General features: G+C 38.0%; 1 protein-coding gene across 1 annotated transcript in view; it reads left to right on the top strand.

Moving 5' to 3' along the window:
• kcnh1a (potassium voltage-gated channel, subfamily H (eag-related), member 1a) overlaps nt 1-11,790 on the top strand; it is a 44,807-nt gene extending 33,017 nt beyond the window's left edge. The window contains exons 11-13 of the mRNA XM_059358915.1: nt 1,119-1,371; nt 4,308-4,504; nt 7,733-11,790. Of these exons, the coding sequence (XP_059214898.1) occupies nt 1,119-1,371; nt 4,308-4,504; nt 7,733-8,602 (1,320 nt within the window). The 3' untranslated portion in view covers nt 8,603-11,790. The remainder of the gene's footprint in view (nt 1-1,118; nt 1,372-4,307; nt 4,505-7,732) is intronic.
• Nucleotides 11,791-14,293: the final 2,503 nt, after the last annotated feature.

The raw sequence follows: 14,293 nt of genomic DNA, 5'->3' as shown, positions 1-14,293 counted from the left end.
ATACCCAAAGAATCGCACCCGCGGGTGTGACGTCACCCTCTGCACACTGTAAGCAGTCCAGAGTCCTTTATTGCTGACTGATGATGAATTGTTCCACGTGCATTTTAATGCATAAAACCATGTTAACATATGCAAATATTCGTTGTTGTGGCTGTCAAGTGGAACAGTGCAGGCTGTTCTGATGAGCGGTTCAACAACATGAAGGAATTTGCAGCTTGCCTATGAAATTCTGTCCGCTGACGCAGTAGAAAAGCCATATAGGGTCTTATAGAGTGTGCAGATGGATCAAACAAACCTCAGCTTTTAATCAGGAGAGTGGAAGACCGGTGATTGTGTCCCAGTAGTTTGCAATTGGAGGTTATCTACGGAAGTCTTTCTCTAACTTATTTCTTTTTTCTTAACCTCAAACCTAACCAAAAAGTTTTGTTTCGAAATGTAGATATCCTTTATTTATCCAGGTAAAAGTTTCATTGATATTAAAATCTCTTTTCCAAGAGTGACCTGGCCAAGAGAACAGCACATACACGCTGTAGTGTTGTGAGAGTGCACTGATTATGGCTTCTACACATGTACGTACACAGATAAGAGGGAATTAGCCACATGAGATATTTCTGACCAAAAGCCAGCCAATGTGAAGATCTGCAAACATACAAAAATGGCCATTTAGCAGCAGCATACAAAGTACAGTGGTGTACATGGTGCCCACAGCCAGTCATGAAATGTAAGTCACAATGGTAAACAGTATCCAACTTCTTTAGCCACTGGTCAGGTGCATTCATAAAAAGCAGATCACCATAGTCCAATCAGGGAAAAAAAAAAAAGTTGCGGAAATAAAATGTTTCCTTGACTTGTGGGGGAAACACGATTTATCCTGAAAAAAAATAAATAAATAAATATTTTGTAGGAAATTGTACAAATTCCAGTGTTTTACTTTTCGTAGGATATCATATGAACCTATTTATGATAATATGTAGCGCAGTGATGCCGTTCTCTGGAAATACAGCAAACTATGGTTATTCTCGTCCTAATCTAAAAAAAAAATCTCTCTTCATTATTATGTGATCAAAACAAAAATCAACATACAGATCTTCTCAATATTCTTTTTTTTTTATTTCCAGGTGTTGCAGATTTGTCCAAAGGACATGAGAGCAGATATCTGTGTTCATCTGAACCGGAAGGTTTTCAAAGAGCACCCGGCTTTCCGGCTGGCCAGCGATGGCTGCCTCAGAGCACTTGCCATGGAGTTTCAGACCATCCACTGTGCCCCGGGCGACCTGATCTACCACGCCGGTGAAAGTGTGGACAGCCTCTGTTTTGTGGTGTCAGGGTCTCTGGAGGTCATTCAGGATGACGAGGTGGTGGCCATTTTAGGTGAGTACCTTTTTTTCACGGTTCATGGTGCATTGATGCACATCCGTTCACCAAATGACTCAGAGCATTTTGACTTAATTAATAATGCAACGCACCACTTATGTTTATTTCATGAAAGAGGTGGTTAGGGCTTCCCATTCCCCAAACTGTTGACCTGTTCAGGTTTTTAAGAACGTAAGTTACAGATTTCTTAAGTTTTACAAGAAATGTGACAGATCAAGCAAGTATTTAAAGTGCAGATGTGCTGCTTTGGTGTCTTGTTTCTGTCTGAATTTGTTACCTTAGAGACACTTTAACAACCAGAAATATGGAAGTGATGACTGTGGAAGAATATTTCAGTCAAACTAAACGGGTTTATCATAGAAACAACAGATTTTTGCTGCTTAAAAGCCTTCTTTTTTCACTTTGCAAACTGTTTCTGACTACACTGGATTTCTCAGGATTACTGAGGTTTTGGACAGTAGTCGGTTTGCAACAGAATCCTCTGTAACATATTAAATATGGTTTGGATTCTAGATATGCAACCCCACTTCCAAAAAAGTTGGGACATTGTTTAATTAAAAACAGTATGTATCAAATTAAGAAACAAGAGTATTTACTTACAAAAAACAAAGGCTTGTCAGTCCCGGTAAAATGAGACCCTTTTCAACCTGATAACAGTGTAATTTGAGACTGTCTTCCTCCAAAATAAATGTAAATGAAGTGCCAGAATGCATAAAGAAACAAAACATAGAGCTTGCTTATCAAAAAAATAATGGGAAGACCTGACCTGCACAGGGCTGCTGCAGCTGGATTTACCTCTTGGCAAAGATGAGTAAGGACTGCAAATGTTAAAAGTTTGTAAAAACGAAATTTAATCAAAAATGAGCAAATTTAAATTTGCCTTTTTCATACTTACACCAAGCCTGAGTGTCAATCCTTGTATCAAGTAAATGTAGTTAATAAGTCAGTCAATTTGAAAAATAAAGAAAGGAATTTCATAGAAAAAAATGTTTAAGACCTTGAAATGTTAATTTTATCTGATAAATATTGAAAAAAAAGAAAATAAATCTAATAACTGGTCCCTGGTCTCTTGTCATTTTGCAAAATTAGCCAGCAGGGAAAAACCTTTAGCCTAAACCCAGTGAAACTGCAGATAATTCACGTTAACAAGATGTTCAAAATGGAACAAATGACACAGGCGTGTTGTTTGGAGGATTTCGGGTATAATCTGGATGCTGTCTACTCTATGAAGGGCTCTAAACTGTGTTAACCAAGGCCTAATGCATATTGATGAGGGCAGAACAGGACCAATTGCTAATTCCCCTGACATTTCTAATATTTGAGAGCACTGTTCTTCTTCTATTGCAATTTGATGTGATCAAACAACGGAGGCTGCATCTTTATTTATCAATAAATAACCCTTTTTCTTGCTTATGCTGGCCTGGTTAAATCCCAGCAGAGTTTGTCCTTTTTAAAACTTCATCATTTTAATTTGCCAAGTAATGGATTTAGTGAGTAATAGATTGCGTGCTCTGGCAGGCCCAGTGATACCATCTCGGACGTTTTTCGTCAATAACCTGCTATCGGATCCTCTTTGCAACAATCAATATACTGTCAGGCTAAAACCATTGACCCCGGTGGAGACTAATCTAGCCTGAAGTGATAAACAAGTTACTACTATGAACCATTAGCCTAATGGCACTGTAGAACAGACACAACATGTGAAGTACACAAACAAGACGGATCATTCAATTAATCCTATGACTTCTCATTTTAAAACTGCGGTTCAAACAGGACCTGCAGATGTTTTTAATCATTGTAACTCACCTGGATATCAGAGATAGTTTGATTATTGCTTTTATAAGTTTTTTATAGGCTGCGTTGTCTTAAAACTTCTCCTACAAAGTTAAATTCCTGCTACTTTCTGACATTACAGCTGCCAGCGGCTCTTGATTTAGATGCTGATAACATTGAGTCATATCACTTTATATTTAACAGTTATAATTCTTACTGTCACATTCAGCCTTTCACACTTAAATAGTGCTCTCTCTTCATGACTCACTAGTTTGGTCATCTCTGACTGCGCGGCACAAATTACGTCATGTTGAGCACTTAGATATACTTCTTAAAGGATCTAATGGGCTTTTATCTACATTTACAAGCTATATTTAATACAAATACATTCTGCATATAAAGGTTAATAATGTATTGTAAGCTGTGGTGGAATGTAACTGAGTTCATTCTTTATCCTACATAACTTGGACACTGCGAGGATGTATATACTTTATTTATTATATATTTTTCTATTTTACTTATTCTCTACTTTCATGTAAACTGCTGCTCTGGCTTACTTGAATTGCCCCTCAGGGACAAATAAAGTTTCTCTGATTCTGATACATTTACTCAGGCACTGTACTTAAGTACAGTTTTAAGGAACTTAATACATTTACTTCACTACATTTTAGAGCCAAATATTGTACTTTTTACTCCGCTGCATGTCCACTGCCAGATTTGATTACTTTTCGGGTCAAGTTTTAACATGAAAGAATATGATAAATTTAAAATGAATATGCATGTTCTGAAGTTAAACCACATAAAAGTATATTAAGTAGTTTAAATGAGCCCTACCTGTACGACAGTAAAATGCCTTTTTTAGGACCGCCTTTTTGCCAGCTTAGACACCTAATAAATCAAGAAAAACACACTTCTCACAAAAAAACGCAACAAAATGTAGCAAATGCAGTTAAAATAGAAGAATTTCTAAGATTTACCTCAGTACATTCCTTAGAAAATGAGACCTGCCTTAAAAACTGCAATTTATGGGGTTTTTTTTTTACACCTTTGCAACCCAAAATTTGCTCTCATAAAAGGCTATCTATAAAGCTTTAACAAATGCTTTATCAACAGTATTAAAGTGTGCATGACCTGCTTGAAATTGTGTCCTCTCTCTGCAGGTAAGGGGGATGTATTTGGGGATGTTTTCTGGAAAGAGGTGACTCTCGCTCAAGCCTGCGCCAACGTCCGAGCTCTGACCTACTGCGACCTCCACGTCATCAAACGCGACGCCCTGCAGAAGGTGCTGGAGTTCTACACGGCGTTTTCCAACCACTTCTCCAGAAACCTGCTGCTCACTTACAACCTGCGAAAGAGGGTGAGTGTCTCTGAAATAACACCAACAAAGAAAAAGTTTTAATTAATGCAATATATAACAGCTGTATACATAACTCTACGTATACAGCTGTTGTGTTGTTGTTCTCAAAATAAAGTGAATTGGCTTTTCAACTCCTTTTGACCTGTTACTCTTCCTCTGGTCAGACCATTATTTTTAATAGGAGCTTGAACTTCTAAGTGGACGTCCTGTTTTTATGTTGTTGATGAGTCATAATTGCTGTGAGTGTTTTTTGCACCCTGCTTCTCAGAGGTCACATAGTAATATGTGTGGGCGAGTACAATGACTGCTTTTCTGTCTGCAGCTTCTGTTGCTATGAAAAGCTTTTGAGTCTCTTTGTTCCTACAGCGACCGCCGCTGCTCATGTTAAAGGAACAGTTTTTCGGGAAAAACACACGTTCTTGCTGAAAGTTAGATAAGAAGATTGATAGGGTGAAGTGCAATGTCCACCCTAAGGCCTTAAGCCCTGAACCCTCAGAGACTTAACTAACGTCACTGTGCAGTGCTTGAGATGCTGTAAGGGCTCAAAATGGAATAAATAGATATGGGACAGCACTTTCCAGGAACACAATGTATTTATTCGTCAAAGTACACAGTAATTTGACTTGGTGATACAGAGTAGTAAGAGAAAAATATTTATAAATGATACAGCTACCCAGCAAACACTGGTCCAACGGTGACATTGTGTTCCTGGTTAGAACTGGTGCTGGTTACTTCCACGTCCAATAATGGTCCAGTCAGAGCATCTCTTACAAAACAGAAAATACTAATAACATTATTACTAAAAAAGAGCAAATGCATGTGTCTGTTTAATTTTTAAAAAAAAAGGGGATTTTTGATTGATTTGGCTGTGAAATGGTTGTAATCTGACAGCCAGAATGTGATGTCCAGCCCACATAGATAGACTATATTTGACCTTTTTAAATAGGAAATATGTTTAGCATTATGCCATCTATGCTTATATGTGAAATACATGCTTGTGTTACTGTTTTAAACTTGTGTTGTTTAAAAGAGCAAAAAGTCTTCATGTAACCCGATCACTACTGTGCAGACTCTGGCTCCAAATGGGCAAGATGGCAGCTACTGTGTAGGATATTTTGGCTTCACTTTTATACGCTGGAGGACATGGAAATGTGTCATCCATTCTTCATTCAGTCTTTGGTGCATCACTTATTGTTCTTTTCCATATTCAGGTAATTTCAGGACTGTGATCAATTCACACTGGGATCTGAGATTGACGACATTTTAAAAATGATGTGACTAAGCCAAACAAGAAAATCAGATCAGAGCGATAAATCTAAACTGAGCACCAAGATTTTAAGTGTGAATGTAGTCTAACAGGCAGTACAGAAACAAGAGTGGTATCGATCTTCTTATCTTACAATCGGAGGGAGACCAAAGAAGTGTTTTTTTTCCAAAATGTGGCTGCTGTAAGAAACATTAAACACACAATTCCTTTAGATAAAATGTAAATTAGCTCAAATAAATAACACAAATGTATTAGCATCTAACTGGACATGAGCTCACACCCAGCTAAACAACACAAAGACACAGTTCCATTAAACAGCCGACTTATATCAAAGCCACTCTTGCATCCTTCATTCAGAAATGCACAGCTGTGATCAACAACTCAAGTGTGGCTACCAATCATTATCTCATTCACAGTAAGGTTAGCCGAGCCCAAGAGAGTGCAATGAGATTGAATTGCCTGCATATGAAGAGGCAATTTCATCTGCTGCATTAAGTTCACTATTCACCAGGGTCCAATACTTTCTGGATGTATACAGCGGGGAAATCCAGGCATGGATTGAATAAGGAGCCCAATGCTGCTTTCAAATGCACCTCGGGAAGTTGTGTTTCCGACGTGGAAAATCCGGTTTAAGTTAAGTGAAAAGTTGTGAAAACAGTGTCGCTACGAGACTGAGAGGGAAAATTGATGTTTCAGAAATGATGACTGCTTTTGTGTTTATTGCATATCAGAATCAGAACAAAAGAAAGAGTAGATGACAAAAACATGAGAAAAAAAGACCCAATTTCTGAACATGGAGCTATCAGAAATCTTCCAATTTCTTTGTCGTGAATACATAATTTACTTCTCTTCTTATGAACACAGAGGGCCTCTGTTCCTAGTCTGAGATTGTATTTGCAAATGGGGATTCTTAAATCAGCTTTTCTGCAAAGATTTCTGTCCATACGTACTCTTTCTCTACAGAAATACTTATTTTTTTGCTGAAATTTTAATGAGAAGTAATCTCTTTAAAATATATATTGTTTATCCGTTTATTGAGGCAGAATCTGTCGGCATCTGGACTTTTGTCATCAGAAGCAGATACAGTCAGTGTCAGTAGTCCAAGGTGTCTAGTCCAAGTTTTTGCCAGGGCTTTTAGCTATGTCATTTTGTTTCCAACAGAGGGGATTTCTCATAGAAATGCATCTCTTTACATGCTGTAGTATCTTTTTTGATTTCGTCCATGGCACTTTAACGACTTCATACCACACAGTCTTTATAAATCATGTGATACTGATATGAAAATATCTAGCAAGATGAGCTTGAATTGGGATTATTCTGCCAATCTCCTATTTCCAAGACAAAAAAAATGAATTATCATGATTAACAATTATTTGTTTTTAACATTAAACAACAAGACACGTTTTTTTAAAGCAAATCTATAAATCAGACTCATGGGAGATGTTATTTAGTGCTAATACATTACATCAAAAACTTCCACAAAACATAAAAATATGGGGTATGTGAATTTGTCTTTTGGTCTTTAATTGAAGACATAGGCTTGTTGTTTTTAAGAGACAAGTTACAGACATGTTGATCACAAACATCAACCCAAATTACAGAAGATAAACTGCAAAGCTAAAAGCAGTAATAAAATGCTTAAAGTGGTCCATTAGCAGCTGTGTGGTATGCTAACAGTCTGACAGCGTGTCTTCACCCCCAGAAGCCAGAGGCATGCTATGAACTTTCCCTCTGTGTCGAGGGAATAGCCTCTCAAAAGGTGACATTTACAAAGGCACACACATTTTGAAACATTACCAAATTCTTCCTCACACAAACTACACAATCATCATCAAAGAAAGATACACTTGTTCATCTAAGTGACTTTGACCAGGTTTTAGATTATTTCTTCATTCATACCATGCCAAACAAACCTGATGGTTGTGATGATGGTGTCATAAGAACTTTAAATTCTCTTGTAGATCGTCTTCCGAAAGATCAGTGATGTGAAACGGGAGGAAGAGGAGCGACAGAGACGTAAAAACGAAGCCCCTCTGAACTTGCCGCCAGATCACCCAGTTCGTAAACTCTTCCAGCGCTTCCGGCAGCAGAAGGAAGCCCGCCTGGTGCCCGACAAACCACAGCTAGATGTCCATGATATAGAAAAGGGCCCTGTGTACGTGGACCTCCCCATCGCTAAAACCGCCATTGCAACTACCAGCATCGTTACGGTGACAGAAAGCCCAGCAACACCCTCATCTTCAACGCCTTCATCTTCAGCAACCCCCAACTGCGCTCCCTCAGACAAGGCCAAGCTGCAAGTGCCAGTTGTCATTTCTCTGGTCGGAGGCCGGGCTTCTGAACCGGCCAAGGTCAAAGGCTGGGGTCGATTCAAGGAGTCCATGGCAAAAGCGGACAACTGGAACAAAGTGTCTAAAGCTGAATCCATGGAGACTTTACCCAAACGGACAGAAGTGCTCGAGTCACAGATGTCTCTAAAGAAGACGGACTCATGTGACAGCGGCATTACAAAAAGTGACCTGCGCCTCGACAAAGTGGGTGAATTCCGCATGACGCCCCAGGACCGCAGTCCCGTCCAGCCTCCGGAGACCAGGCACGCCTTCTACCCGATCCCGGAGCAAACGCTCCAGGCCTCGCTTCAGGAGCTCAAGCTGGAGCTGAAGGACGACCTTAAGAGCCTGAATGTGCGAATGTCCGGCCTGGAGGCGCAACTCACAGAAGCACTTGAGCTCCTCAAAGCGAGGAGATCAAGTACGGGCTCCCCACAGCCACTTTTTGACATTTCTAGACCTGCTTCACCAGAACTGGACAAAGAGGACATCTTCTCGTGAGGGATGGAAGTTTAACTCATCAGGTTAACTGTGAACTCAGCTGGAATTCAGTAATATCCAGATTACTTGGATAGCTGAGGCTGCACCAGGCAGACCATTTAGATTAGGTGACTGTGTGGTCTTTAAGACGCACATGCCTTCATCAGGGGTGTACCGTCGGTTTGCGTTGAGGAGTCGAGGTTGTAGCCCAGATATTGTTCTTGGAGGTTACATACAAAAAACTGACAGCTCTATGTTTGTACATAAGTTTGATTTATTTTTCCATCGCACGATAGTGGAAAAATAGCTCGAGCGGTTTCATTCTATCTCGATTTTGAGAGTGTAAACAGAAGAGCGTAGTTGCATTTCTGTTGGGGAGGAGCATAGAAACAGCATGACCCACTGGTTTGTTATTAAATCATTTATATGAGATTCTTTGCATGTCGCATAAAATAGACGTGGACCTCAAAGTGCAGATGGTGCATTTTTGATTAATTGAGGCCACACACACACGCACACACATACAGCCAGTCATTTGCGTTATTTCACCATGACAGTGGGAGCGGACAGTCTTTCCAGATGTTGAAACAGTCTCAGAGTAATTTCCTCAAGCAATTGATGAACTCTTCTTATTAAATCAACTGCCAGGATCATTATGAATTATACAGCAGATAACTCAACAAGCAATCAGATTTTCAAAGACATCTCTCAGCAGAGTTTATCATTTCCATAAACCACGGAGAGACGGGCTCGATGAAAGACAGCAGTGATCAAGTTATCCATCTTTCCTGATATCTAGTTGTTCTTATTCTCATATATAAACACTAAAACCACACACATTAGACATATATATTGTATGAGAGCTGTGCATTTTAAGCTTTGGTGATGCATAATTAGGTGATGCAGATGGTACTGGTAATGGCTGTGCCCCTTATCCTATTTTAAGACGGCCAAGAACATAGTTATGAATGCCCTTTTGCACAATATTTATAAACTGAAATGTATTTATATTTAAAATAAAACTTTAAAGTGCAGGTTTGTAAATGCAAACAGATCTGGTCAGTCACTGGAACCTGTTTTACTGATGATTTTTGCCTTTAAAGGCCACTGAGGTACATTTTTACATTTGTTACACCAGTTAGCATGCGTGACTTAATGTGTGCGTCTGTCTTCACATTCACTGGAGACAAACATATAATCCCATCATGACACTAGATACAAACTGACTATAAATAAGGGACAAGGATGATGAAAATGTTCTAAATGAAGTGTTTCCAGGACTCGCTTTGTTTTTTTAAAGACCAATATCTTCTTGCTTCCAGCTTCTACAAACTTAACGTTCCCTAAATGCATCTTAAATGCAACACATGCACCTCCTTGTAGACTCTTGGGTGCTCGGACAGCAGAAATTCATTTTCAAAATAAATATACAAGCAACCACCTTCCAAAAAGTGTTGTTTATTATTTTTTTGTACAAGAATTGCCTTCTAAGGAACTGAAATACACCAGACCTCGGCAGAATGATCTTCATAAACATCGTGTGGAGAGCAAAAGTGGCCAAATGCAACCGCAGAACCCATCGGATGTTGTCTGGTGACAATTTTGCTTTTTATTAGCTTTTTTTATCCATCTGCTTTCCTGTGCAGAAAAGTGATCTGATCATAGATGTCGTCTCTAAACTCCAACTCTATTCACGTGTCTAAAGTTGCAAATTACAGTGAAAACAATGGTTTGTTCCAGATTATTCAGATATTCGGATACACATACCAGAACCCTACAATGATTGTTGTTGCCAGACTAATAGTTGATGCTTTCAAAGACTGATATTAGAATAATCCAGTCAAAATAAATAACATACAGTTCAGAAAAAAGTAGACAATACGTGTGTGTTAAATGTTGTTAAATGTTGAGACTTCATCTTTAGGTTGAAACATTTGAATTACATTTGGAAACTATTTCAGTTTTACCATAAAGGATACATGTTTAGAATGATTCCAGTTGTGGATTGCTTCAGATATTATACAAACAACAACCCTTCTTTCTGGTGGGTAAATTGTTAGTTTGATGGAAGGGTCCATCCTGAGAATAGACATGAGTATGAGGGATAAAGTGAGAAAACAGAGGGAGGAAATGTGTTAAAAAACATTTTTGTGGTAACTGAAATCATTCATTTATTCACACATTACAGAACCCTAACAAGTCCACAGAAAAAGATGCATCAAACATCAAGTAAAGCAGAGCCGCAAGTTCTGATATCAAGCAATAATGATGCACATTAAGCTGTAGAAGTAGAATTGTGGGCTAGAACATCAGCTGAGGCTCTAAAATCAATGAATAATGTAAGAAAATCTCATAATTTCAGTGAATGTGACTCATTTTTGAAACAATCAAAACCTTTTTTTGCTGTTAAATTAATGAAGTCCAGAATAAATTCATTGCAAGTGGCAGTCAGGAGTTTTACTGCTCTGCTTGAATCAAGCACAGCAAAAAAATAACCATGATTCTATATTATTTATTATCCATATGGATAATTTATGTGCCCTGCATGCCTTTCCTCTTATCAAGACAAAAGACGAGCTGAGATGGACACAGTTGAGAGTGAAAAGGCGCTGAGAGTTTTCTCTCCCAACACATTCTGTGGCTCCATTTCCATCAAAAATTCAGCTTAGTTAAATATAAATGGGCATGTCATCACAGAAGTGAAAACTCATTTGGTTTAGAGCCAGTGTTTGTGGGTCTTTATGGGTCTGCTTTCACAAAAGAGTTTTGATCTCGCAGAGGGGAAAAACACTGAAATCATCTTGCAATGACTTGTCACTTTATCACAGAGAATTCATAAAGCTTGCACACCAGTTCAGAAATCTAATGAAGGTGTATTAAAAGAGAGCTGACAGTGTGTGAGAAGTCACGCTGGAGAAAGACAGGAAGTCAGCATGATATAATGGTAGGCACAGTCTTTATGTACGTTTTGACAACTAATTTGCTAAAATGTGATTATATAAACATTACATGACCTCTGCTCCAGTTATTATATTAAGAATGACAGTGTCTTAAACTTTTATCCTATTAAAACTTTTAATCGATTACCACATCATAGTGCTCTGCTACAAGCCTCGTAATGATCTGTTCCTTTAAGTGATGACTCTTGTGTTTGATATACAGTATTTTGCAAAAGTCTTAGGCAGGTGTGAAAAAATGCCTTGAAGAATTCATGCTGGTTTGAAGGCAAAGGGTGGTCACACCATTTTGTTAATTGATAAAAAAAATAAACTATGAACGTTTCTATTTTTGGAAGCATCCTTATTTCACAGCATTTTTTCCACACCTACCTAAGACTTTTGCACAGTACTGTAAGTTATTCAAAAGACTTTGAGGAGATTACACAAATACATCAAACCCCAAAATGTTATTGAGGTAACTAAAAGATTTAGTATCATAGCATATATTAATGCTGGACATAGATGTAAATCTTTGTTAAAATTCTTACCACAAGTTTTAAGGATTTTTTTCCCTGCTCTGACTTTAAATCATTTTGAGGTGCTGATTGTCATTTTTATTATTATTCATGTGATTCAACCACAGTAAACCCGCATGGACAATAATATTTATTTTCTTCAACAGACGATAATTTAATAGTTTTCTTTGAAGTTGTTCACAGCAGAATATTGTAATTTTAGCCAAAATAACCTTCACCAATGACACAGATGAATGACAGAATTGGTAATATTTGTAAAGTATATTTTAAACTATGAATCTTAAGCCTAAATTTGTTTTCCTTTTATGTTTTTGTTGAAGCTACAATATTCTCCACTTTACAATTATTTTAATTTCTTTGCATTATACAGACGCTAATAAGATCAGAACTACATCAGACTAATTCTAATTATAAAATCAGTCTAAAAAAAAAAGACATTTTCAGCCAAAAATCTATTTTTTTCTGATATGTGAATGCAGCCCAACAACACAGATATGGCATGTGGAGGGTACTCTCACCTACGCCTGTTTCAAGTGTCTGAATTTTTTACCAACACCATAAATATGCGTGACTAAAATGGGATGTAGGTGCACTCTAAAACTCAGAGACAAGATCCTTGAAAGCAATATGTAGTTCTGTGCTGTAACATTTATAAACAAAAGGTCAAAACGATGAGAAATGTATAGAAAAACCTTTCGCAGCACTGCACTACCACTCCATTACATTTACCCTAATATTATTAACATTAGCTTTGATTGCTACTGAGAAGCATGCAAAACTGTGCCTTCATAATATTGCCCCATTGCTCCTTTTCCAGGCCTGCAGAGAAAAATCCTCCATTTAAACGATTTAAACACAGAACTATTTTTGTGGTCAGCTGTAGAAGCTGCCTAGTTATAAAACCCTACACACACACACACACACACACACACACACACACACAAATATATATATGCACAAATTATATTGCAATGTTTAGATTCTTAAGAAAGAAAGTTTGGTGTATGGTTTCCGTAATATGCACATGCCTCTATGTTCACACACGTCCTGTGATGAGAAATGTAACTATTTCAAGCACAATGGGAACTCTTTGTTATGAACTGTGACATACTGTACTATTCATAATAAATATTTTATACATACTGTACACGGTCTATTCTCTTTGGGGAATGCACGGCTCCGTATAGCCGCCGTTCATCTGTCATTTTAGCTCTGTTGTCAGTGTTAAGAGCACTTTGCTGAGAAAGTGTAACTCAGCAGGTGTATTCTCTTGTTGATCTTCTTACGTCAGATAAACTTCACAGTTTTGTGCTCATTTAAGAGGATTCCTCGCTGACCCTCCTGCTCACATTAATCCTACTTAGGCTCCACAGATGTGGTAATCCCAAGTACAGACGTCAACTAATGGAAACAGCCGAGGCTCACCACAAATAGGTCCAGATTACACTGTTCTTTTTACATAAAGACATAAAGACACTCACCACTGATAAAGATAAAAATTACAAATGTGTGCAGGTGAGACACTTCACTGATTGAGAACCGGAACAAAAAAACTTGGGAACAGTCAATTGTTGTGGCGCCTCAATAAACAAGCAGAGGACCAAATACAACGTGAGAGTTTTATGTTAATAATGAATCAGTGTGCGATGACACCTCTGACTTAAAATTCACTCATTCTTAAACTAATCTCCTTGGAAGCCGTACCCTGTAGCTGTTTGCTTTCCTTTCTGTGCAGCGTGAATGTTAAGAGGATCAGATTGTTTTTGCTACATCACTTTCTAAGCTTGAAAGACAAATAAAAAGCACAGATAAGCTTTTAAAAGCAGCTTCTTGTTACTTCTCGGAGTTGGTCTTCAGAAACTGGTGACACTAGTTATCCTCTCCTGGAGCACAAGGTTAATTATTAATTGTGATTTGGAATATTAATGCTTTTAAGAGCTGTTTATTATGTCCTTTGGTGTAACTTAAGTTCATTTTCTCGACAATCTGATTTAGTTTGTAACTAGTGTGCACCAAATGTGAACTCATCCGCAGCTGAAAATAGTCCAACAAATACACTATTTACTCCTGTTTTAGTAATGTTTGCTAAAACTACAGAGCCCAACTGCTCTGGGACAATACATCCTTTAAAAAAATTTAACTACATACTTTTTTTAAAAACTGATTTTTAAAGATTTAGGTCATAGGATAAATGGAAGCGTATGGACTTATGCCTAAGTTTTACAGAGAGGGTAGGG

This window comes from Centropristis striata, chromosome 20, assembly GCF_030273125.1.
Source record: "Centropristis striata isolate RG_2023a ecotype Rhode Island chromosome 20, C.striata_1.0, whole genome shotgun sequence".
In the NCBI taxonomy this organism is placed as follows: domain Eukaryota; kingdom Metazoa; phylum Chordata; class Actinopteri; order Perciformes; family Serranidae; genus Centropristis; species Centropristis striata.
Note: the sequence above shows the minus strand (reverse complement) of the source record. Positions and strands in the feature narration are given on the sequence as shown.